The 26,261-nt window shown below is 39.0% G+C and overlaps 1 protein-coding gene across 3 annotated transcripts; it reads right to left on the bottom strand.

The window, feature by feature from the left end:
• Nucleotides 1-23: 23 nt before the first annotated feature.
• Nucleotides 24-26,261, bottom strand: nck1b (NCK adaptor protein 1b). 3 transcript variants are annotated; one of them, XM_026291875.1, is made up of 4 exons: nucleotides 26,050-26,261; nucleotides 15,416-15,657; nucleotides 3,990-4,744; nucleotides 24-3,857 (listed from the first exon to the last, which is right to left on the bottom strand). In XM_026291875.1, exons 2-4 carry the CDS (start codon nucleotides 15,639-15,641, stop codon nucleotides 3,657-3,659), a joined length of 1,182 nt encoding a protein of 393 aa, XP_026147660.1. In that variant the 5' UTR covers nucleotides 15,642-15,657; nucleotides 26,050-26,261; the 3' UTR covers nucleotides 24-3,656. The 3 variants fall into 3 exon arrangements, with proteins under 3 accessions (XP_026147660.1, XP_026147662.1, XP_026147661.1); XM_026291877.1 differs by lacking the exon at nucleotides 26,050-26,261 and adding an exon at nucleotides 12,966-13,180 and having other exon boundaries at nucleotides 15,416-15,540; XM_026291876.2 differs by lacking the exon at nucleotides 26,050-26,261 and adding an exon at nucleotides 12,966-13,240 and having other exon boundaries at nucleotides 15,416-15,514.

Here is a 26,261-nt window from a genome sequence, read left to right as displayed (position 1 = left end):
ACTGTGATTGATAAAAACAGACATCAATTTTATAGTTTATTACATCTTTTGAACACTAATAAACTTCTAAATTATTACAACCTGAAGACAATCTCCCCTCCATAGAAACAGTATTAAGAACATGACAATACATTTTCACAGCACTGCCTTTATCATTCCACAGCATGGGTCTGTTTTTTTCTCCCCACCCTCCACCCCTCCACTGTCTCTCATACAGAACAAAGCTTTGTGCGACAAAGACAACCATTAAGATTCAAGATTATCTCAGGCTTGTTTTGCAGTCAAGAAACAAAGAGTTCCAACTGCACTGTAGTTCTTGATCGTGTAAAATAGTTTGATAGACAATTTCATGACAATGTGTTACAACTGATTTGGATGTCTTTTTAAGCAGATTATTTTTTTTTGTAGAGCCACAAGGCTCTGCTCATGCAGCCTCCATTGGTGTGAAATGAAATAGATCCCAGTTTTCACAATATCTATGAAGGGAGATGCTGTACATCCGTATTTGAATATCAAGTCAAACATTTAAGTATTAACGATCTTTTTTTTACATATTTAAGTGGCTAAACTGCAAAAGTGAACATCTTATACTAGTCTTATATGAAATGCATACAGACGTAAAAAAAAACAACCCAAAAAAAAAACAAACAAAAAAAAAAAAAAACTATTTCCTTGGAAACCATGACAGTTTCTTCACAACTAACAATATGTGATACCGTTACTTGAGGTGCTCATACATGAGATTCAGGTCATGATTACATCACACCTGGGATTATGCCTCTAAATGAACATCAGCACACAATCGGTACTGTACATGTAGGCTTTCACTGTTCACTTAAAAGATATACTTGTTGAAGTCTGCTATGGTAAGGTCACTTGAAACTACACACAAGATCAGCTAATGGGCATTTTTAATGCATCACAAAAAAAAAAAAAGAAGAAAGCTAACGGCGTTTTTAGTCTTGAACAACAGAGGGAGCAATAAAAACTCATCCCAAAACATATTTTTAGACACCCCAACACCTCACTCACTAATCAGGTTCAACTGACGCACATGCAAAGCTTTAACCAAATAGCACGCCATTGTGACAAGTGGGAAGAACAGGATAAAGAAAAAGGATGCTAAAACTTTGGTTGACAGAAAGCTGTGAAGGCACATTAAATCTCCTACTAAATCCTTCAAACTGGGGCACATTGCGTTGGTGTTTTGTTGCTTGAATGCTGCATAACATTGCAGATTCTGTAGAGCTGGAAGTCGGGGAGGAGAAAAAAAGAAAAAAAAAAAAAACATTGCTAATAGCAGCTGTGATGGACTGCAAGTTAACACTATCTTGCATGAGTCGCAAAAAGATGGCACAAATATAAGCCAGGCAAAAATGTAACATACAATAGGATTCCCATAACCCACGAGTTTATTTATTGACTGGTGAGGCAGTCAGACATAGAAACCAAAGTGGGAAAACAAGCAAAATTAAATCACCGTAATATGTGAAATTTAAATACATTTCATAGTTTTGTGATGGAAAAGTAACAAATCACTCAAAAACAATCATGATCGTTTAGATGCATGTCAGCTGACAGAGGCCTTCAACCTTGAACTGCCTTTTCTAATATATAGACTGTTTCACTTGTATGATATGGCATAAATATAGTCAAATAGAGTTGCTAAATGGTTAATAGATGTACTGGTATCGTACATGTTAAATTAGAACTTGCGACTTTAATAAATCATAAAACTAAAAGATAATTGTTTTACTGTTTATAATTTACCTTTTAAAAGAAAGAAAACACACTGTAATCACACAACTCTTATGTATCAATCACCTGGAGAATGGAGAGAAGTTTCACACCCTTTTTTGCGTGTGTTAAATATTTCATGCCTCCCAAAACCTCCTAAAATACTCCCATACAAAATCTCTTCTTCCTTAAGATCTTAATACATAAGTGTTGGCCTCCATTAATTTTCCCCACACAAATATGGTAGGGTATTTTAGATGATCTTATCCAATGGAACAAATTTTTCAAATCCTCCATAGATCCTAATTCAGTGCTTTTGTTTTTGTTAGCTTCCATTTTTTCCATTTCTCCTGTGAAATCCCTCTTCCACTCTCATTCTCTCAGTACCTAGGTCCAATTGGCCCCAGCTGGATAACCCATCATCACATGCATTATGATCATCATCTCCATGAACTCACTGCCTACTGGCTCCCTGTCAGTGCTGCTGCAGCTTTGTTTGCAGGCACTGGTTCTAGCTGTCCTTTTTCATTCAATTAATACCCATTCACTAAAGACCTTTTCTGTAAATATAATCCATGTATTCTACTGAAAACATTTACAACCACTGTATTCTCACTTGACACTGACCATACATTTGATAAAACAAACTGGATTTTCCAGACTACCACCACTTAAAAGTCTTATATGCATGAAATCAAATCACCAATATTAAATAAACCAAAAGATTTAAACCAGATTGGTCTTTTGGCAATAAGGAATGATATTCTAAAAATTCTTTGATCTCACTGAGAAAGAAGGCATGTTCAAGCTTAAGGTATACCTCTGCAGCCTCAAAAACAGGTTCTGGGTGACCTTTTACTCCTACATTCCATCTAGCGATCGTGTATTAAGGAACATTGACATCCTCTGAACTGCCTGCTCTGGTCCTCCATCTCACCTTCCAGCACCACAGAACTGGCTGGCACTGTTGTCAGCAGTACCCTCTCACCATTTCACCTCATCCTCTGCCTTCCTTCCTCATCTCCAGTGAAATTTCCCCTTTGACAGCACTGGACAGACACATCAGCTGTCAGTGACAGGCCAGCATGTTTCAAGACGAATAAAAATACTTGATTCTTAACATGGCCTTTAAACTCTGTCAATAAATTCCTTGGGAGATACAATGATGGTGTGAAGACACTAGTCTGATTGCAAAGTCACTGAATTTTGAGCTCCCACTGTCTACAATGCCTCAGCTTTGTAACATTCACATGGTATAAATACAGCAATAGGTGAGATGAGCAGTTGTGATTTATAAAAGAAAACTAAATATCTAGTATGACCTTACCAAAAAAGAGAAATCCTCCAAATGGCTACAACCATGAGTCTAATTATGTCAATAAATATAGTTTGGTCACTTAATTTTCATTTGTGATTAGGAGTTAGCAGAAGGTGTGGATTAGTGTGTCCACAACTATAAAGAACAAGACAGACAACACAAAAAATAGTTAAAATGCAGATCTTAGGGTGGACTTAAAAAAATGTCTCATATAATTGTTTGGATTGGCTTGGAGAGGACAGTGATTAAAAAAAAAAAAAAAAAAAAAACTGGTACAAGATTATACATTATAAACAAAAGAAGGAAACTAAATGCATTTCTAACAGATATCAAAATACCTATGATCTAACATCTGGATAATTTAAAACAGGTGACCTAGAGGTCTGTAGTCAACTCTCAGGAGTCCATAGTCTTTTCTCTCTCTCTCCCATTACTCCAAGTCTTTCGTATGCTTTTTACTTCCATACCTTCTCTTGGAATGCTCACAAATCAGGCCCTGATCATGCATTAAGTTCTCAGGCTTGGAGTTTAAATGTTAGTGTGTGATGCAGTTATGTGTGTGAGTGTGTGCATCTGTATGAATGCATGTATGTGTAAAAGATCAGGAGACAGCAAGGGCCTTGATCAGGTACAGTTTGTCTCCCTGCTCACTGGTGAAGATAGGGGCCTTTTTGTAGTGTTCAACAAGCTCTTCCATAGAGTTAAACTTACGCTGTCCAATGCAGTAAAGGTTTTCTTTCAACTGCACTTTGAAATGCTTGTTCTTGCTCTGAGCCTTCAGGGAGATGGAGAAGTCATTTGGCTGTGAAAAGGAAGCAAAGGAAATATATAGTTACTTTCAGTGTTCAAACAGAACAAAATAGAATCATTAGATAAATATCAAATCTCTCAGCAGCAGCAATGGTTGATTCATTAGCTGGTGTAGGATACTGACCGATGACTCGCTGTCTCGGATGAGAAAGTCTCCCTCTATGCCTCTCTGATTGAGGGCCACCTCCGCTTGGTGGCGTGTCACCTTTCCATAGTACCACTCTTTCCCCGCAAAGCGCCCACTACCCGAGGGCGAGATGTAGTCACAGTCAGGTGTAGGTGGCCCACTAGGTCCTGCTGTGGTTTTATAGGAGGTACAGTCCAGCACAGTGACATAGTTTTTAGGTACTAAGCCCAGCTGTCCATCCGCTTTGCGGCACTTCCACCATTCAGGGTCGTTCTCAGGCTTCTCCACAACCTCCATCATCTCCCCCTTCTCAAAGTTCAGCTCCTCATCATTGCTTGAGTTGAAAGGGTAGAGTGCCTGAACTGTGTGTAGCACTCTGTTTCCATTTGTGGTACTGTTCACAACTGCTGCTAGCTTCTCCGTTAACGATCCAGCTGGGTCTCCAAATCCGCCCATTCCCGCTCCTCCCGCTGTCCCATCCACATCTTCTGTCACATAGTTAGAAGGAAACCAGCCAGACTGTCCATTGTAGCTGCCACGCCACCAGCCATCGCTGCATTTCTCCATGACCACCACCCGCGTGCCTTTCACCAGAGATAGCTCATCTTCACGCTCTGCCGTGTAGCTGAACTTGACCAGGGCAGGTAGGTTGAGATCATACAGTCGCTCACCGTTATCTGCATACATGTCTGTGTCGGCATTGGAAGCTGTGTCTCTCATCCCCCCCTTTCTGCTCTTTACCTTCCCAATTCCTAGACAAAAAACATCAAGGAAAAGTGTGAGAAGTGAGTTTACAGAAAGAACACAATCATAATAGTCATCTACACTGACATTAAGCCAGAAATTAAGGTCAGAAACTTAATTACAAGGCAGCTAATATTTTGACTATACACACAGACCTTCAGGTGTTTTTATGTAAATCAAAACATCTCCAAGAATCACACAATAAATGGGATGGAAGTGTTTGCTCCGGTGAGCCCGAGAGCTGTGTTGTAGGAGCTACAGCCCCAGTAGTAGCTCCCAAGGCAAACTGGTACCAGGAGAAGAGCCAGCCAAACAGCATTTTTAATTACCCTAAGGGATCTAACATTTCTGGGCTGTGTCACTTTGTCTGGATTAGGGAAATTGGGGCCCCAGCCTGGAGACAGTCCTGGGAGGGGACTGCTACCTTCTGGGTCTACCACCTACACCAACAGAAACTGGAGTCGGTGCATTGTAAACCAGGTGACAGGTGAGGCTGTAGATCCCTGGCATCATAGACTGGTCCTAGGGATATGGTCTCTGATAAGACAAGCCAGAGGTGGTGTGTGAGGTGGAGAGGTATATAGTTGAGCTTGATTCCATGCACAACACTGGAACTGGAACATAAACTCCTAGAGCAGGGCTGGACTCAGTTCTTTTCTAATGTTGCCCAGGGTGACAAGTGCCTGTGAGGTCATTGACTCTCACCTCAAGAAGAATTTCTTCTTGGGAGCGTGGAATGTGATTCAGCTATGTTCAAATCTTTCAATGTAGAAATAGCTTCTTGGGTGTTGTGGTCAGAAGGACATCAATATCTATTGTGGTGGCAACCTGAGAAACTGCTGGTGTAAATCAAGACTTTTCAGGTTTATCTGCAGATGCAGTCGATGAGTAACTGTCAGTCAGAAGGGCTCCAGCTGTAGTGAACGCAGACGCAAAAACCCAGGTTAGGGAGGAGTTTAGAGGCTATAGAGAAGAAATTTTGGTTGGCCTCAGACATTCTCATACACCATCCATCTACTCAGAAAGGTAAAACAGGGTGGATGGTCAAAGAAACACTTTGAGCAAGTCATGAACTTAAATAAGTCCTCTAAATTGGAGGCAGAGTCAGAAATCTCAAGATATTGCCCCAAATGAAGGATCTTAAAAATCTCAGGGTCTTGTTCATGTGTGAGGTTAAGATGGAGTGTGAGGCTGACAGGCTTACTGGTGCGGTACCAGGAATACTGGTCTGGTACATTGTGGTGAAGAGGGAGCTAAACCAGAAGGCTAAACTTTGAATTTACCACTAAACCTGTGTTCCAACCTCGCTTATGGTCATGGGCTTTGGCTAGTGACCATACGAATGACACTGCAAATACAAAATGGCAGAAATCTGTTTCCTACATGGGAATGCCTTGCTCAGCCTCAGAGATAAGAGTGCAGAGCTGAGAGAAAGCCTCTGTTCCTTTACATCAAAAAGAAAATGAGGTGGTCTGGACATCTCATTAGGATGCCTCCCTGCTGCCTTCGACAAGAAGTTTTCTGACACATCCAACTGGCAGGAAGCCCTGGTGTAGACCCAGAATACACCAGAGAGACTAGACATCTAACCTGTAACACCTTAAGAGGATCTGGAAAACATTGCTGGGGAGAGAGATGTCTGGACTACCCTGCTGAAGCTGCTATCATTACAACCCAAGTCTGGACAAACAGCAGAAAATGACCAGATGCAAAAACCTGAAGTCATGAATTTTACTAAACCACACACCCCCAGAATTCCAATTTCCACATCTTTACACTGATGTGGGACATGTCTTAACAGAAAAACAATAGCCACACACACCCTGATTAAAAGACATAATGGAAAATTTAAGGGAGGAGAACAAATACTCCACATAAATACCAGACAGTGATAAGCATTACAGCTGGGCTGAAATACAGCATGGGGGAGTAAGCAGGTCTAAATATCATTTCTTTTCCACATTGCTGTGTCAGAACCCCCACACTTTAAATCCAAATACAGTCTTGGCAATTAGGCCTAGGTGCAGAGAAAAAATAATCTGGGTGGAATTAAAACTTGTTTTGGCATGGATGTTGAAATCCTGTGAAAAAGTTGCCTAGTTTATTCAAGTATTCCTACCTGACATTTAAATGTATTACAAAATACACTTGCCTTGAACTTTGTGTACAAAAGTTTCAGTCACATTTCACTGTTACTTAACACCTCAGCTGTCCTGATAACATGTGGCCTTGATTACCCTGCAGCTGGATACCAAACACCATCCCATTTCTGCCAACAATCTTTCCTCCCCTCTGAAGTAACTCTCCACTTCGTCATTCCTCCTAACCCCATCACCTCACTAAGCTAATACTTCAGGTAATGTGATAATTATTAACCCTTTATGAACTACCATAGAACAAGTCCACCAGAGCATATCTTTACATTTTTACATTCGTGCTCATAACATGATGATATATGGAACATAGGAAGTGCAGTAGCTGGCAGATAAAATCTATAGCAAAGCCACATTCTGCATTATCATAGTTTTGTGTGTGTGCATTTCTATAAGATTTGTGCAAACTCATTTGCGATAGGAAACAGCACTCTGGTACAAGTTGAATGCATGATATGAAAGTTCTAACTCCTCTGATTTGATATGCAAAAAGAATTATTCCTCTATCTCATTTGGTTGCAATTCGTGGGCACTTACGCCAGTTTTAAAGGGTTAATGCCATATTTATCAAAACTTTATCAGCTGTGGTTTTAACCGAGAACTGTCCTTTACTTAATCTTTATAGACTACATGTCAGCCAGTCACACAGGGAGTGACCACAAGGGGAATCTGATCAAACATGCAGTCAACTTCTTGGCACAGTTACAATCAGCACTCCATAGCACCAACATTAAACTAAATATGGATTACAAGGCCCATTTGCCATTTTCTGGGCTATGGAGTCCAGAGCCTAAGTTTTGGCAGGCTTATGGTCATTGTCCTCCTGGTCTATGTACCAGGCAGTAAGTATATTTTGTTATATATTTTGTTTAGTTTTCTTTGGAAACCAGGTAAACAACACCCTGCCATTTTGCTGGTTCTTACAAAGATAATATGAAATTGTTACAGACTTGTTATCATCACAAGCCTTTGGTTACTGATGATATATGCAAACAAGACTGAAGCTAAAACTAACCAGACACTGATACCAGACACAGTAAGCAGACCAAATTAGTAACTATTTCTGATTACGTTTGCAGGGCTATTGTTTGCATAATCAAAAGTCAGCAGGTTGAAATTATGGGTGTAGTGCTCAGGACAGTGCGCTTGTTTTGTTTGTTTGTTTTTTTCTCAAATAGGGAATGTGACTAACATGTCATAACGCCACACGAAAACTCTCAGACCACAGATAAATTGTTACTGAAAGGTGTTCGTGACTCAAGGAGTGCAGACAAATTTCATGGTAGCACTGAGAGTCCAATGTCAAATTGCTTCTAGGTAGACCCTGTCATTAGTGACACCAGTCCAGACATGGTGTTAAGAGCTCTCTGTAAGTGATTAGGTTATGTGCCTGTGCAGTCTTACTAACCCAAAGGGAGAAATGCAGATGAGAGAAAAAAGAAAAAGAAAAAAAAAAAAAACATTTATATGAAACTATATATCTGTAAATGTATATTTATATATACAAATTTGAGTTTAATTAGCCTTTTTCTTTCTTAGAGCAACTTAAAACCATAAACAGAAATATATAATGTAAAAAAAAAAAAAAAAAAAGACACTGGCAGATTCATGATTAACAACAGCTACAAAATCATTTGCATGCCAGGATACATTCTGCACAGTTGAAAATGACCTGGTTGGCGCCAAACAAAGTTTAGAGGTCAACCAGGCAAAATTAAAGTATCTTTCAGCTTCAGCTGAGTGTCGACTCTGGCTAGTCCAGTACTACTTAGAGTAAAGCCACCATTTTTAATGGTAGACACAGCTGCTTTTTGCTCAACTGATGATTATTTTGGTGAGTACTACCGTAATATTCTGCCAAGTCTTCCTGTCAGGTTTGTGAGTTTAGTTAATCTGAATTTAGGGCACAGTCTTTGGACCTTTAAATCTGCTGACATTCACAAGTCATGTCCAGTAGCTGATATTGACAACAGGCTGAACATTTGTAGGTAATACAATTGACAAAAAATAAAAAGAGAGGAAGAGTTGTCTGGTACACTAGCATCCTCCAAACATACAAACGTATGAAGCATATAGAAACAATAGGATGCTAAACCATGAACTCAAAAAAAGTATGTCTCTAAAAAAAGTTTGATTGCAATTCATTATTTTCAATATAAATGAATCAACTGATTATTTTCTCAATCTTTTCAATAACATCAGCAAAAGGTAGAAATTCCCATTATATTATCTTGTTTTGTGTAGCCAACAGTACAAAAGATTTAGTTTACCAGCATAAAAGACTATGAAAATCAGAGTTCTTTGTTAGTTTTGTTCTTTTGATTATTTGCATAGAAAACATATATAATCAACATATATAAACCCAATATCAAGAGTTGATAATTGTTATTTTGCTATCTATGCATCAATAAATTGGCAAATCATTTCAGCAGGGACAATATGTATGAACACCTACATGTAGAAGTTGCAAACAATGTTAACATTTACAAGAATGAGCTGAAATTAATACAATATTTCCATGCTCTATATTAAGCTGTATTGCCAAAATTACTGCATATGGAACAATTACAATGACCAAGCAGTTTGAGGTCAAGCGCTTACAACAGGACTCAATGCTGTTGTGATGAAGGATTGAAAATGGGAATCTCTAATTATGGAATAGTCCTACTCTAACCAATAGGCCACTGTACAGGCCAGATCTACCATCCTTACCACAATACAACCTTGAGTAAGAGCACATTTTGGTTAAACAGTAAATAAGTATAGCATCAGTAAAGGCGATGTGAAAGTCACTGATGAAAGAAATAACATTTTGCTACAAAAACTCCTTAGCAGCTGAAGAAAGCACAATCATCTTGTCAGGGTCTCGTCACCTGAAGTTAAACTGCCATAGATACTGCCATTTCCTTGAATGCTGCATATGTGGTGTTGAATGCTTCCTCTGAAACCCACACAACATGCCACTATTCAGCTGTTACATGGTAAAGGCTTACAAGACTGAAAGAGAAGTTAAAGACTGCTGTGCACTATAAATTTTTCTTTCATTTATGGTCACATGGTTTTTCCTGTGTATGCCCTGAAAGAAGAATGCTGAGAAGGGAAATCATGCTTCATTAGATTTCAGTAAAGGGGGGAGTGACTTTTCGTTTACAGATCAGGTCAGGTGCTACATCAGGAAGAGAAGTACCAGATAGTTTGTTCGGCTAACAGTGACAGACAGGAACAAGTTTTGTTTTTAACTCTGGCCTTCCTACGCTCGTTGTCCATTGTCTGAGCCAGGGCCTTTCGACCCCTTGGCTTCCCCCCATTCCAGGGCTCTTCCTCTGTGGACGACAACACCCTGCGTCAGACTGTCTGAAACTGTCTGAACATCCCCCTTGTTGAACAGAAGATACTCATTGGAACATGTTCAGCAGCAGGATACTGGTTTGCTATCTGGCAAATAAAATCCCCATACAGTGCAGCTAAATATGTGTTATAAATATGATAATAGTCACCTAAGTATATTATGTATGTAACATGTAGCACTATCGTACCAATGATGAGCCACTAAAATTTAAAGTCTAATGAAACATCTCTCACAATAATCTCTTGTACTGCAGCAAACCCCTCTAAATGGTCTAGTATAATCCATAAATATTCAATTTAATTACACCAAATGTTTGAAAGAGAGAATCAAATAAACTAAAGGGAAACCACAAAAGTGTATGCTGAGATATTCTTCAGTGGAGATGACTGAAGCCTAAAGCTTCTATCAAGCTGCTAACATAGCTGACTGATGGCTGCAAAGGAAACATGCAGAGCTCTTTCAACTTCAGCTGTCTGATACAACAAAAACAACCATCAGTTTTTTTCTGATAAAGCAGAGTACAGCAGAGATGAAAGAGAGAGCACTGCGTTTGGGGCCACGCTGAGCAGAACCCATCTCGATGGTGAAACAAACAGTGTTGTATCACTTCCAGCAGCCTATTATTATTCGTCTGCATGTGCATCATGGCTGCAACAATGAAACGATTAGCCCATTCCAAGAAATCCCACCCTGGCATTTCTAACTAAAATGTTCTGACAGTAACCCACTTACTTTTTTCATAATATTACCCTGGTTAACCAAATTTAAGGTACAGCTTTTGTGTTATTTCCCTGAATTCAAAACCAATGCCTCAATTCATGCAGAGATTTCCATAACTTTGTTTTTATGATGGTACTTTTGTGATAAACCAGTACAAGCAACATGTATAATGATGCTGATGTTTTTTCTTCACAATATGGACATACAGAGCACACCCTTAAAGTAATCATTTGGGGAAGAAGGTGCAACAGCGGGAAAGCTATACTGAGGAATGATGTTTAAAAAAAAAAATAAAATAAAATAAAGGTATTGCCAATACCATACATACTATACAAACAAATGATACCACACATGAATCAGTAATATAAGGGGAAAAAAAAAAAAAAAAAAAAAAAACACACCTGGAACTAACTGAGCAAAAACTAAACAAGATTACAAACCACGTGAATTATTTATGGTTTTGGCAATATAACAACAATAAGGGTGTTTTTGTATTGTTTGTATTGTCCAACAAAACTAAATAATTTAAGATGTAAGAATGTGATACTTTCTAACAGTTGTTAGAAAATATCAGATATTACAGCTCTGACTACAACTTAAACTAGAACACTGTTTTATTTTTAATGGGAATCAACAAAGGAAAACAAAGATGAAAGGACAGTTTTACCAGAGTAAAATATCTTAGGCTCAAGTGACTGACAACTCTGCCACTAATCACCTAAATATGATTGTGATTTCTGCTTTTCTGGTCAACAAACAGTAAACAGTGGCTTGGTGAAAAGAAGTGAGAGTTAGGAAAGAGGGAGCAAAGGACGGGGACTGCCAGAAAGTCCAACAGACAGATCCTACACAATGATTCAACTTCCTCCTAACTTCTCACTTCCTCTTTATCCGGCATGCTCTTAAAGCTGACGGAGAAATGTGGCTCAAATTAGAGTTTCCGTTTGCCGAGGAGGCTAAGAAACAGGAAAACAGAGGGAGGGGGAGAGGGAGAGAGGGAGAGAGAGAGGGAGAGAGAGGGAGGGGGAAGACCAGCCACTTAGTTTACTCAAGAAAAAGGTTTGTTAGCTCATCTCAATATTCTTCTGACTCTCTGGACCCAAGAATGATAAGTTGGTGGAGACACACATACAAGTAGGGAACAGACAGACAAGAGATACCACTCAACAATTACAAGGTGAGATTACAGTATAGGTGTGTGCCAGTGTGGCTGTAAAGTATCCAATGCTCACAGAGCTGTCTGACTGAGGAATGACATTCCTCTGATAACTGAGGGAGATGCAGGAGATGGGAGCCCAGGTCCTATCAATCAGCAGAGACCCCTTCCTCCTCTCAGCACAATGACTACAGTGTTCTACATGAGAACCCAGCTTCCCTTCAATTGTAGCCCATGACTGGCAGTGGGGTGGACCCTCCCAGAATGAGTGCGCTTGCCCCGAGGATAGTATGAAAGAAAACAGAAAGGCTATATTTGAGATATTCTAAAACAAGGTGAAAGGGTGGACTACAAGCATGATAATGTAATTCTGAGTTGCAGTGTCCCAACTCATTGGGACACATTCTAGAAAAAATGAAGTAGAATTAGTAGTAGCAGTAGTGTGTGTTTAAAAGAAACAGACAGAGGGATTGCGGAGGCAATTACAGGCTTTCGCCCAGCAGAAGGCTTTTCAAAAGCATTTCCACCCAGTCTTTGCAACCACTCACACATACAGCCCCAAATGCTGTTAAGACAACCACTCCCTCCCTCTACAAGCACAACATGTTAACAGAAAAGTCAGTTTCTTCATGCTCTAAACATGACACATCGTTTGGCCAACCTAAACCTGAAGCTGACTTACAACCACAGTAAAAAAATGGAAAGCAAAGATAGGAAAAAAAAAAACTTCACAGCCAGAGAGCAAGAACAGAAAAAAGAACCACTTTAACTTCGGGCAGAAGCTCCCTAAAACACTTGTAAAACAACACTTCAAGGAGCTAAAGAACACTAGAAAAGTTAAAAAAACTCACGAAAGAAATGTTTGAATAGGTTAGCCATGTCCATTTTGGGCTCGCTGTCTCTCCCTCTCTTTCCCGACCCCTGCTGTTTTCCCACTGCAGCTGTAGTTATTCCATGTGAACACCCAGAGAACTGGGTGGATAGTGGAGCAGGACAGCCCACTCTTTGACCATGTGGTCAGGCTTATCCAATGAGACACGAGAATAGAGAGGCCTCCAGTCCAGTTCTGGAAATCAAAGAACAGAGGCCTCATGGAGAGGGGAAGAAGAAAGAAGGGGGGTTGACGCTCAGAGAGGGGGGAAAAAAAAAAAAAAAAAAAAAGATGAAAGGAGAGAAATTGGGAGAGTGAAGGGTCTATTTTACTATTTTATTATAATTTATCAGATTGATATTTGTACAAAAGTACAAATCTACACAATGTAAAAAAGAAAAAAAAAAAAGTTCTGTGGAGACACTGTAATGGGTGTGAGTCAGGTAGTGCTCATTGTCACATGGCGGCAGTTGCTTGTAGACACACACACATAACTTTACAACAAACCCAGGAAACATGAGTCTTGAAGCACAGAAACACACACACACACACACACACACACACACACACACACACACACACACACACTCGTACAGCAAGGAACAGCCATCTGCAGACAGATCAAATCCTCATATTCTTTCAGACGATGACCCCACTGCAGACCGAGCAACAGGCTTCATTAAACAAGAAAAACGTTTTTCCACCAAAATAAAGTGTGATTATTAATTTTCCTCTCCTGTTCATCTACATACATAAGAATAAGATCTCCATATTCTATGGTTCTATGATTACATTAGTCTTTAGCAAGGCTGGGTTTTGTTTCAACAGTGCACACACACAACCATGTCAAATCTACACGCAAGCAAAACATATTGGACAGACTTACAGTTTGTATGCCTGAGTCAAATAGGAAATGTCAAAGTCAAAGATATGTCTTAAAATAATAAAATAACCCAGTCTATATGTAAAAAGCAGCCAAACTGTCCTGTGACTACCTGATCCCGGAAGCTAAGCAAGGCCGAGCCTGGTTTGTTCCAATATTAACTAAATGAAATGGTTGGTGTTTTCCGGTGGTTACACACTAGTGGCAACATATTTATAAAATGATCTGTCTAAACATTACCCACTGAATCTTTACCACCTCCATACTTTAAGTTCTTTCTGCAGGGAAAAGGAACTTTGGGGCCCAGTGCTTTCTTATATAGGTCACCATAAGTTGGGGTGCATCATGAAAGATGAGCAAAGCAGATATGGTTACCCTTTTTAATCAATCACTGTTGTCAAATGGGACCGTATAGGACAGGTGTAAGCTTAGGCTTTGTAATTCAGCTTCACAGTTAAAGAGATAAAACTGAAATAAATTGACAGTGGCTCACAGAACTGCATTCATATCTTAACCCATCAAATTCACATTGTGGATTTCAATATCCACAAGAGCAATCTAATGAAATCTGTGCCAAACAAACATGTTTGAAATATACCAACAAACATGGTGATCCCATCTCGTTCTTAACCTTAACACAATGCCGAGACTCCAGCATACAAAGATTAAGAATCTAAAGACAAGATTATCACACTTCATAAAACCACTTAAGACAAACGATAAAACAGTGAAATTATTGGCAAAACAAACACCCCACAATCTGTGAGTGTGTACCCTAAATTATCATAAATATATGTCAAGAAGAATTAAGATATGACAAATGGTAGCCTTGGGTTACAAAAAGCAAATTTAGCTTATTTCTAGCTTCATGACACCCCTGGGAAATGGCAGTGCCCAGAAATATTACTGTTCCACTAACAATGACCACAACACCTGTGTTGGCAGCAATTCTGGTTATGATAAAAGAGGAGGATGAAAGCCTATGTGGCAATTGCTTTCAGACAAGATTTTTAGATGCGTCAATGCAAAAAGATTATCTAGCTTGCATAAGCACCACTGTTGGGAAACAAAAATAAAGTTCTAAATGAATATATGAAATTAAAAAATATTACTGTCTTACCCGAGCAAATGACTGGAAAATCCGGTCTTACACGAGATGCTACATTGTAGATACTCCAATGAGATAAATAACCTTCACTTTAAATAAAGAAGCTAAGAGCATTTTAACCAGTCAACCTGAAATCACATTTTTGTGGCATCTGAACAGCACTTAGATACCACAGTAATGTGGCTGTGACTCTGCATGGTTTAGGTTTAATGAATTTATTTTCAATTAACTGGTTGACTGAAGATAGGCAACACAGATGTTTAGAGTGCAAAATCTGTAAATGTTAACTGGAATCATGCAAGCTCCAAAAATAAAAAAATAACAAGGTCTTTGAGGAGTGTAAAATTAGACATGGCTTCTTGCTATTGTTTGTTGATCACAACTGTCAAAAAAAAAAAAACATGAAACCAATACTATTTTTTTTTTTTTTTTTTTTTACCAAGTGTGTCTTTGAGATTCTTGACAATAGAAGCTTTCCTGGCACTGTTTTTCCTCTCCACATAGTTGGACGGCACAAAGCCTGTTTTGTTGGTGGCATTTCGGACCCTCCACCAAGACTTGGAGTCATCAAGGAGCCAGAGCCGCTCATTTTTTTTAATGTCCAGCTCCTGGTCTTGCTGGGCCATATAGTCAAACTTGGCAATGACAATGACCTCTTCCGTCATCTTGCTTTGAAGAACACTAAGACAGAAGACAAGAAAAAGAAGATGGAATAAATATTTAACATTACAGAAACAACATTTCTTCGACACTATTGCAGAAATAGCAGGTAAAGGTTACGCTCAATTTCGAACATGTACAGGTGTAAAATGTGAAAGAGTTTGTGGCATCTAGTGGTGAGATTGCAGAATACAACCTTCTGAACATACCTCACACCCCACCACCCGTTTCCAGGTTTGAGGGAGGGTACAGTGGGCGTCACTTTTAAAGCAAAAGGTGATTCCGTCTAGAGCCAGTGTTTAGCTTGGTTTGTCCATTCTGGGCTACTGTAGAAACATGGCAGCGCAACATGGCTGCCTCTGTGAAAGGAGCTGTGCTCCCTATGTAGATTTAAAAAGCTCATTCTAAGATTAAAAGATTTTCTGGTGATTTCACACTAATGACAACATATTTGGAAATACTATAGTCCATTTCTGCTAAGAGATCATTCTAAATACTACATATTGAACCTTCAAAAATAATGAGGACAACAATGGTTGTAGTGACCATACAGGGTTTCTTACAGCAAACTGTTTAGAGTAGGTGGTGGGCTATGGGGTAATATTTTTCTCTTGTTCTTTTGTAATAATAACATGTCAATAGGTATTTAATTTTGTAAGCAAAAATAAAAAACAACTAACTCATTCTTCACAGACAATTTATTTAAACTGACATGTCTTGTTTAGCTCTATCATACGTATGATTCTCTGACTAGATTACTAAAATTAGGAAAATGACACAAAAAGTTAATTGAGAAACTGTATTTGGAAATAAATGTACCTGCACGGCATGCTTCTCCTCAGTGAAACCACAGGGACAATATAAAATGGACTCTTCTCAAAATGTTTCTCAAAAAATTGTGAATAAATTTCACCATAAAATGTCTCTTTGTATGTCTGAACTATTAAACACAACCAAGCCATTGTCCATGTATGAATTCCCTAATAGCATATCCATGCCAAGACAGGGACAATGTTATCCAAATAAAATCATGCTGGGCCAGGACAAAAAGCCAGCTACCATTTCCACAGTTTAGTCTCTTCAGATATCATTTTCCCCACCAATTGTATTCTTAAAATAGCAGATATAAATGACTATTCTTTTCAGACTTCAACACTAACATCTACCACAGTGTACAGAGCTAATCTCTCTGTATTCACATTCTTCATAAATTTACAGAGGTGATGATTTGCTCTTAGCAGCAGTCCAATGATTGTCTATTGTGTTAGGCATCAAACATGAACATGGGATGGCAGAGATTAGTGTGATGGGGACACAGAAGGGCTCTCTGCCTCAACAGAGAGGCTACCATCAGGGAGTGAAGCTCTTACTGAGAACTAATGTAGGATATTATTTGAAACTTAGCTCTGGCCTATACATATTCATATGCGTGCAGCGTGTAAGAGTGCTTTATATTTATATGAACCACATTGTTGATTGTTGAGATGTTGATTATCTCAAGAACTTTAAACTTCCCCAGGCTATCTAAAATTATGATCTTGGAGCACTGTGATCCACAATCAAAACTTGTTCATGTTCAACAATGAACACATTCACTACAAGTTGTCTTATGACCAATATGGCCAGCAGCACAGTCAAGCCTTGCTTAGGCAGACATTTGGGTCAGCAGTGAGGGAGTGAGGCACTACTGTAGTGACAGCTTAACTGCTCTGATGTCATGGGACTGGATGGAGTTTCACCTTTCTCACCCTGACTGACTTCAGGGATGAGACACTGACCTCATTGACTGAGAGCTCTCAGTTTTAATTTAAGGCAGTGGTATCTAGATGTCAGCTGCAGCTGGCCTGGAGGTAGGTACCTGATCTTAAGTAAATAAGCATCAAATATGAGCTAACATGAACTTTTTGGAGAAAGTCAAGATGTTGAGATGGATTATTCTTTCAGAGAACCCATTATAACAGGCACCATGCTATAGGACCATGACACTTTATAGCCTGAAGCTGAGAGATATAACATAAAGATCACAAACTAGCAGTGCAACTCATAGAACTCATCTTACCTTTAAAGTGAGGGACTCCAGTGGTCTGGACTATAATTTGCCATGTGGGTGGTGGTGTTATTGACTTGAATTACTAAAAATCATTAGGATGTATACTGTGGCTTCATCTCTAATTTAATGAACAGTGGGAGACGGTAGGGAGCAGCACACAAAAACAAAGAGCTGATCTACTCAAGTGCTGCCGCTTTTTTTTTTTTTTTTTGGTGAAAGAGGCAACAACCTCTCTATTCTCCAGGTTGAGCTGGATAACTATCTCCCAAAGAGGCCAACAAGTGTGTATATGTAGTTAGGAAGGGATGTTATAAACATCTCCCTATTCTCCCTGACAGAATTATAACTGTAACTTTCACAGCTTATCTACCATTTTCAGAAAGCGCACTGCTTCTCCCCCCACGTTTAAAGTGGCTAGGCATTAACTGTACAATAACACTACAGTGACTTATGACTAAGTGAGGAGGATCAAAACGTTAGGTGACAGATGTTCTGAGCTAATCGTGCAGCTGCAGACTGAGCCGGGGCCACTCACCACTCCAAAGTTCAAAACACAAGGTCAGACAGGTCAAACTGCTCAAGAGGTATCACATTCACATCCACTGTGGATTTACATTTACCCTGCTGCCTGGTGGGATTAACAGGTAGCAAAATCCATCACCATTCCCACATCACACATTAAAAATAAAAGCATCAGAAATCTGATCCAAATCTGATTGCTATTTGTGCTTCCATCTGGCTTCACTTTTTCCTTTTGATACATTAACATTTCACTTAAGTAATTTTAAAAATGCACCAGCATTTTATATATTTACAGTAAGCTAACATGCAAGAAACAACAGCCTCATTGCCACTTCTCCAGTTGTGATTTTCAAAAACATACTGCATGATGCAACCAGTATTGTATTTCTGTATTTCTGTTGTAATGTAAGATGGGTTAATAGTGTATGCAATATTATCTATAGTTAAAAGGCAGGTAAACAAACTTTAAAAACCAAGACAAAGTTTAAAAGACATTAAAAAAAATGCTGTTTTGAATGATCATTTTTTCTTTGATACATACAAACAAAATATTTTGTGTACTACATGTAAGTAGTAATATAAATGTTTTGAAGTAGGGAGTCCAGTTCTGAAAATAACACAAGTACCAGACATAAAGCAAAAACTGGATCTGTATGCACGAGTTTTGTGGTTGTCAACAAGGGTGACCATACTCATAAAATGGTAGACTGGTGGTCAAATCTGGTGGCCAGTGGTAGCTGCAGGGTTTTCCTAGCTCACTGTGGCTACTAAGTCTTGAACCATTTGCAGTTTAAAAGTGAATCTGCTGACAGAAAAGCAATACAAGAATGTCAATGCCCAGACATTTTGTTTTTAACTGAACAGAAAATTATGGTAACTGTAGCTGCTTGACAGTAAGAGCTTTCCAGTGGTTTACCAGCACTATAAAGCAGTGGCAGAAGGAAATCTATTTGGATTGATACTGCCTTAACATCCCCTGACTTTCTCAAGGCCCCTATTAACACTCCCATTATTTCCCTCATAATATGACATAAGACTGAACTTCATTGTGCCAATAACAAGTTTATAAATTAGTGGCACACCTAATTGTGTCATGCAAACACACAAGGCTAGTTAACTTTTAAATAATCTGATAAAGTGAACCCATCAGTGCTAGCTGAGGGTCTGTGGTAGCTGGGACAATCAATGTTGTCATTTATCTCTTCTAGATTGTCAACACTGGTCACAACTATATTCCCTCAACAGCAGACAACTAACGCAAATCTGGCAGTGTTATCTCTGCAACATTTAAGAAATGATCCGAAGGGAAGTGATTTCCTTAGTTAGAGTTTGAGAAAATACCATTCTAGTAGATAAAATTCAAATATGCAGCACAAATAATGTAGCCCACAAGCCACATTAACTGCACATCAGCGAGATGCAGGGTGCAACTTTGCGAGTTTTTACACTACTATGAAACAACAATATGAGTTCACCACATCCTGCATCATACAGCTGCAGTCACAGCTCTGTGTGTGTCTGCATGGAAAAATATAACTTCTGATTTAGTCAAAAAGCACACCTAGTGGCTTATGTGATAAAGCATTATACTGGGACACCAAACTAGAGATGCAGTATACATGAAAAGTTAAAAACTGGAACAGTATTACAAGGTCAGCATGGATTCCAGTGAATGGCACTGACAGACTGACAGAAGAGGTTCTTGATAAAAATAAAGGCACAGCAACTGGAAACTGTATGAGATAAAGAAGCCTAAAAGAACAATGATGGATCCTTGTCTCTCTTTCACTGGGAGCAAATAATGTACTATTGCTCGGCGGGATTGCTGAGGCACTGAGACAGCAAGAGCATGAGCTCACAGAAGCAGAGAGTAACCTAATCCCTGTGACAGCCTGCTAAAAATCACAGGGCTCTGCTGCCTTCTGGAATGTGCTCTGTAGGCTTGCTGCTCACTCAGCTCCTCTGGCACTGCTGCACTTCCTCCAACTTACACCAAAACATACAGTTTAAGCCACAGGCTAGGTCTGCTTCACAGACAGGCAATACAGGATGCCCATGGACTGATGATTACATGCTTGCACTCTTCTTCACACAATCACAGCAACTAAAACCCATGAGACTGCATTTCATTGCAACTGTCCTAGATTCTCTCAAAACAAAACAGAGCATAGCAGCAAGGGGTCATGGGAGACTTGGCAGGCCAGCGGTGGGACAGGAAATGTGGACATAAGGGTGACCAGACGATGGGAAAGTGATGCAATCTACCAGAGAGCAGGTTTGACCTCTAAGATCAGATGAGTTCAGATAACTTCTTATCTTTGCTTTGCACTGATGCATATAATGTGACCCATTAAAGAGATGAGAGATCAAGTCCAGGACCAGTTTGAACCTAAACAACAGTGCTGATGGAAGAAGACATGCCTTTCTATATTAACAAACTGTATTGTTCCACTAACATATACAAACTTAAACATGAAGCGAGGAGCCTTCAGTGGTTTGGGCAAATTACATAGGCTCAGTTAGTTATCCATCCCTTGGGATCAGCCTTTGCAATTGGGAATGACCCCAAAATAGATTGTGGCTTATGCTGTTTGAGAATTGCCACAGGTTTACTCTAATAACACCTAATGTTTCAAGCTTTCTCCTACGCTTCACAGCTTCAGTTTCACATCAAAAGGCACACTCTACACTCAAAAACAAATGAACAGTTTGAAATATGACACAGAAATCTAGACACAAAATGTAGCCAGGTCACTTTAACTTACTGTGCAAAAAAAAAAACTGTGTTACAAAGCTTATTATACAAATTTACTGCATCTATCTTCATTAGACATAAGTATTCTGACAGACTGAGGACCAATGCACATGAAAAGATATTAATATATATGACAATCATTGACATTGACCATAACCCCATTGATGCAAATTAAGAAAACTCAAAACTGTTTTCACTTCCTCATTTTCACTTCCATTATTATTACGTTTATTCTTTACTTCACAAGCATGACCATGGGTGTTATTGTCTAGCACACACAAAGATGACACTGGTGAAGTGGTTTGCCTTATTTTTGTGCTTAGAAAACAGGTTGAGATGCTGCATACATGAAACAGCTGATGAAAATCAAATTTTAGAAAAAATTCCAGTGAATATACAAATATCACCCAAATGCAGTGTAGAAAAGGCTGTTTAAATGCTTTAAGTCTATGAAAATACAGCCCTGCTTCCAAATAAAATACTTATATTAAGTGATAAATGGGGCAGAGGAACATCTAAACAACCAACATGAAAAGGGACGGCACAGCCATGAACCGAACAGTGTACTTTCACATGGCCTTTCATCTAAGTGCTTGTTTGGGGGGGAAGGAAAGATCATCACATTTAAATTAAATCACTGGATCTATACCTGCCCTGAAAAGCTATATCAAAGGATCCTTATCATACATCACAGCAAATAATATGACCACAGACCTGCTTTAAAACCGAAAAATAGAAATGATATCACTGCGCAATTATTTCCAAGAATAAACTTCACAGAAGACTCACACATCATTTAATTATTACTGGCCTTAGCAAGAAGCCTTTCCGTATGAAAAGTGTCCTGCACATAAATCCACCTGAACATAATACCTCTGTGTAAGAAAGAATCTACTTCCTCAGACCTCAATTACATAAGCAGAGTCTACACATCGGCATCCACACCCTACTGTTCTCAGCTGTAGTTCTGGGTGGCCTATTTTCTTACAGCTACTATAGGTCCAACGATGGCCACATCCAAGCAATCTGGGATCAAGGCAACCAGGAAAATAAACTTTCACGTTACCTCAACAACTCTGCGAGTTCCAGGGGATTTCCCAATGACTAATCCAAGTTTATAAAGCAGAAGGATCCCTAACATCAAGTTGTACAGTACGATAAAATTGTGTGCGGTTGGGTGTTGTCGGGTTATTTAGAAATACGAGTAGCTTTAAGGAGTCGGTAAAAGATATGATCCACATAAAATCTAAATCTGGCAACACAATGTAGTCTACAGTAGCTGTATACCTCAATCTAACAGCAGTCTCCTGGAAAAAAGACATTGTTGCAGTCAAAATAATAGATCATTTCTACACCACAAGTGTAATCCCAGTCAGCCTGTGATACAGATGAAATGGATACAGAGTCTCTGTGCATCCTGGCAAATATGGGCCCTAGGGTGCTTTCATAACAGGACTAAACTTGGCTGGAACCGCCACGTGTTGGAACTTGTGTATGAGCACCTCGGGAGCAGGAGACATTCCAGGTTGCATGGTGATACCACAGAGAGATCTAGGATTTGCACAATTCAACAACATTTGCAAGATGTTTGACAGGAAAAAAGACAAGAAAAAAATCCTGCAGAATCCCACACCTCTGTGAAGCCTGAGTGAGACACCCCACACATATTTGTAAGAATGGGAGGACTGTTCGTAATATGTTCTTTAAGGATATGTTATTCTGTCATATACTGCCATGTTATTTCATTTATTTTATTTTACCAGCAGGTACTGTCAACAAGACGTTAGTAGAATTTAATGTAAATACTTTGTTGAAATCAAGCAAGAGGCTACACAAAAGCAAAGGCTACACAAATGTGATTTTGAAACTAACAGCTAGTCCAGCAACAACAAACAGATAACATCTTCAACCAAGCAGACAATGGATTAAGTCTAATTTTAGCGCTGAGGTGGGCTCTCATGACTAATTTTAGAACCAGGTTGAACTTTTACTGGATTCACAGAAAGTTTGATGGACATCAAAACACACTATTAGTTAACAAGCATCTGTAATGATTGGCTGGATTCTGATATGTCAAAAATGTCAGCTGTCTTGCAGTTGGAGCAATTCCATGATCTGATTTTCCACATGACTGCTATAAAAATGTTAGGCTATAAAAAAAGCTAGTCCATCAAATTTTGTGTATGAGCCAGCTTCTAACTCCCATGAGATTTTAGGGATTTCTGACAGTAACAACATGTCCCAATTTGATGAAACGAACTACAGACATATCAACAAACTGCTGGCACAGTGGCTGAAAGTGTGAACTACATAAAGATCAAAACAATAAAATCTTGCTTAGGTGTTAACCTTACAGAATTGCTTGTCACATAGTTTCCACTAAAAAAAACATTAAGAGTAATCAGACAATCAGACAGTAATCACAAAAAAAAAAAAAATGTGGCTCTGCTTTGAAAATCAATTCTCATAAAGAAGGAAATTTACACTCTTAGCAACACATTTGACCAAATTCACAGCAACTTATGTCATTATGACATACAACAGTTGCGGTTTCGAGTACTGGTACATATATCCTCATTTTCTCTCTGCCAAACCCACAGAACAAAAATCCCTACCCATAATGTACTAATAACGAAAAAACACCTCTGAAACTGCATACCTCTTTTCTCTTACACGAGGAAGTCAAAACACTTACTCTAAATAAGAAATGTTAGAAACTATCCTGACCGCACACAGCAGAAACCATGCAGTTTAATAGAAGGGCTTGGGAAGGACTCTCATAACTGCAATTAACAGTGTATTGCTTGATGACTATGCTTTTGCATACATTAATACTTGAACAGAGTTTCAAGTTTTCACACCTGCTTAAATAAATATACTTAATAAGTTTGTGTGATGTGGCACAAAATTCAGCAATTCAATCTAAAGCAGCCCAACAACCCTGAAATAAATAACTGTTGTGTAGCAATTACTGTTACAGTAAAAAGCCTCTGTGACTGGAGAAGTAGAAAATTACCTCACAGTATTTAAGTATTATAACAGTAATGTAAGAAAGTGCACTAGCCCCCTTCCCCTCTTTCTGTTCCTTGACAAAGGACAAAGTTCCCTTTTCAGCAGGTGACCTTGGTTAAAATATAAAAAGCAACTTTGATATTGACTGTTCACATAAGCCTACATGCATGGGCGGTCAAAGGAAAAATGTGCCAGACAGAAGAAGATAAAATTATACAAGAAAATGAGGAAATGGAAGAGAACTTGTGCAAAAACTGGTAGAGAAGAGGGAGATAATAAAAGAGAAACTGCAAAAAATTCCCTATTTCTCAATTTCATTAGAATGCTAAGGCCTCTTAAGGCTAAATTCCTGAGCTTTTCATTTGACCAGGGAAATTTTCAGCCACATTAGTTTTTGGCTATCATAAAAATGCACAGTTGGTATTTTCTCTTAGGCTGTGAGGGCAGATTTGGCTACTAGAGGACACTGGTAGCACATACAGTGAATGAGACAACAGCAGAGCCTTATACAGAAAGAGCTAACACTTCATATCAACAAGAATATACTGTTATATCATTCAAGTAAGGTTGCTATTGGAGGATATATGAGTCAACGAGAGCTATGAATAGGACACAAATGAAGAAAATAGGACCCCATTATTGCTAAGTCAACATGCACAGTTGAATAGTGAAAGCTTTACTTCAGAGGTAGTCCTCAATCCTCAACATAAGCTCATAGCTCAGGGTCTAGCAGCTGGTAAGCTCAAATTTTCTCCATAGATCTCCTTATGGTCATTTACACATCCTAAAAATGTGTCTTAAAGCTAAAGAGAAACATAACATCAGCTTTCAAAGAAATCATGTCAGTAAGCAGATTTCCACAATCTCTGCCTGCAGACTACTATCCTCCCTCTGACTCCCACTGAGAACAGAGACCAGACCAAAGCAGACCAAATGTCTCTCTCCCTCTTACCTCCCTGAAACCTTAATGAAACACTGTGAAGAGGTCTGTTGGTGTGGCAGTAATTACAGAAACTGGACTATTCAACAGCTGCAGTGTATATATATATATATATATATATATTTATGGAAAAGAAAACATATGCTATCCCAGCCTGGACTTCTCCCCCTTTATTTTATTTTTTTTTTAACCAAAAACAAAAATGCTTTCACTTACAAAGTACATTTGTTTGCTTGTTATATTATATAATATATATTATGTTATTTATGCTACTTATGTTATTAACTGGGTGCCTTTATCTGTTTATTATATTTTATAGTGAAATTTCTATGTTAAAGTAAATATAAATGCTGCAGGACAGTCTGAAATCCCCCCCTCGGGATGAATAAAGTATCTATCTATTATATATATATATCTATATATATTTTATCTTTAGACTGTGATAGGCATTTTTATTGACAACTTATAACTTATAAAAAATTATTTTACTGTAAGATGCATCAATAAGGAAACCAACCCTTAATGCCAAGGCATCCACCAATAAGTCCACTTCATTAGGAAAACAAGAAGTGACAGCTAATTTCAGAAAACATCTAAATCCAACTACACACCCGGGAACTTCACCCTGTGCTTCAGCTGCATTAAAAAAAAAACAGCCTTCAGAAAATACATGACACTGAGTCATGCAGTAAATTGGAAAATGCCATTCGTTGGCGTTACGAAGCGTTTGCTGTGACTCCCCTCTTCATATTTCAGAAACAGAGGCGTTAATGTGGGGCAGTGCATGAAATTTTGTGTGAGCACATTTGCGGTTGTGCAGCAGTTTTATTTCAGCTGTATCCTGTAACGTTAACTTAAGCTAACAATTACCCGTTTAAGAAAACTGACAAAAACAAAGCTTTTATTCGCTACAAGTGTCTCGGTTATACCCAAATCGACTCTGACCCAGCTCGGCGAGAGTATAACGTTAGGTGGACAGGACGACAGGCAGGTTTTTGTCCAGGTAACAATTACCTGTACGACGTTACTCGGTCAGGACTTAGCTAGCTAACGTTAGCCTGTAGCTGCGATGAGCGCCTGGATCAGACAGTGGCAGCACAGATTCATGCCCTGCTCAGCCATACCGTACCTCACCTGATTATCGACGACCACCTCTTCTTATTGATTTTCCTTTAGGCTGTATTAAATGTGTAGAATCGTCACAGTAAGCCGGGAGTGGATGCACACAAATGGTATCCAAGCTGGCAGCCACTTCTCTCCACTCCAGCAAGCTAGCCTAGCTGACGAGGTCTTTGCCCCGTTGGAAATGCATTTTTACATCACAGCATGTCATTGCTCAGCAGCAC

Source organism: Mastacembelus armatus, chromosome 20 (genome assembly GCF_900324485.2).
Source record: "Mastacembelus armatus chromosome 20, fMasArm1.2, whole genome shotgun sequence".
NCBI lineage: Eukaryota > Metazoa > Chordata > Actinopteri > Synbranchiformes > Mastacembelidae > Mastacembelus > Mastacembelus armatus.
Note: the sequence above shows the minus strand (reverse complement) of the source record. Positions and strands in the feature narration are given on the sequence as shown.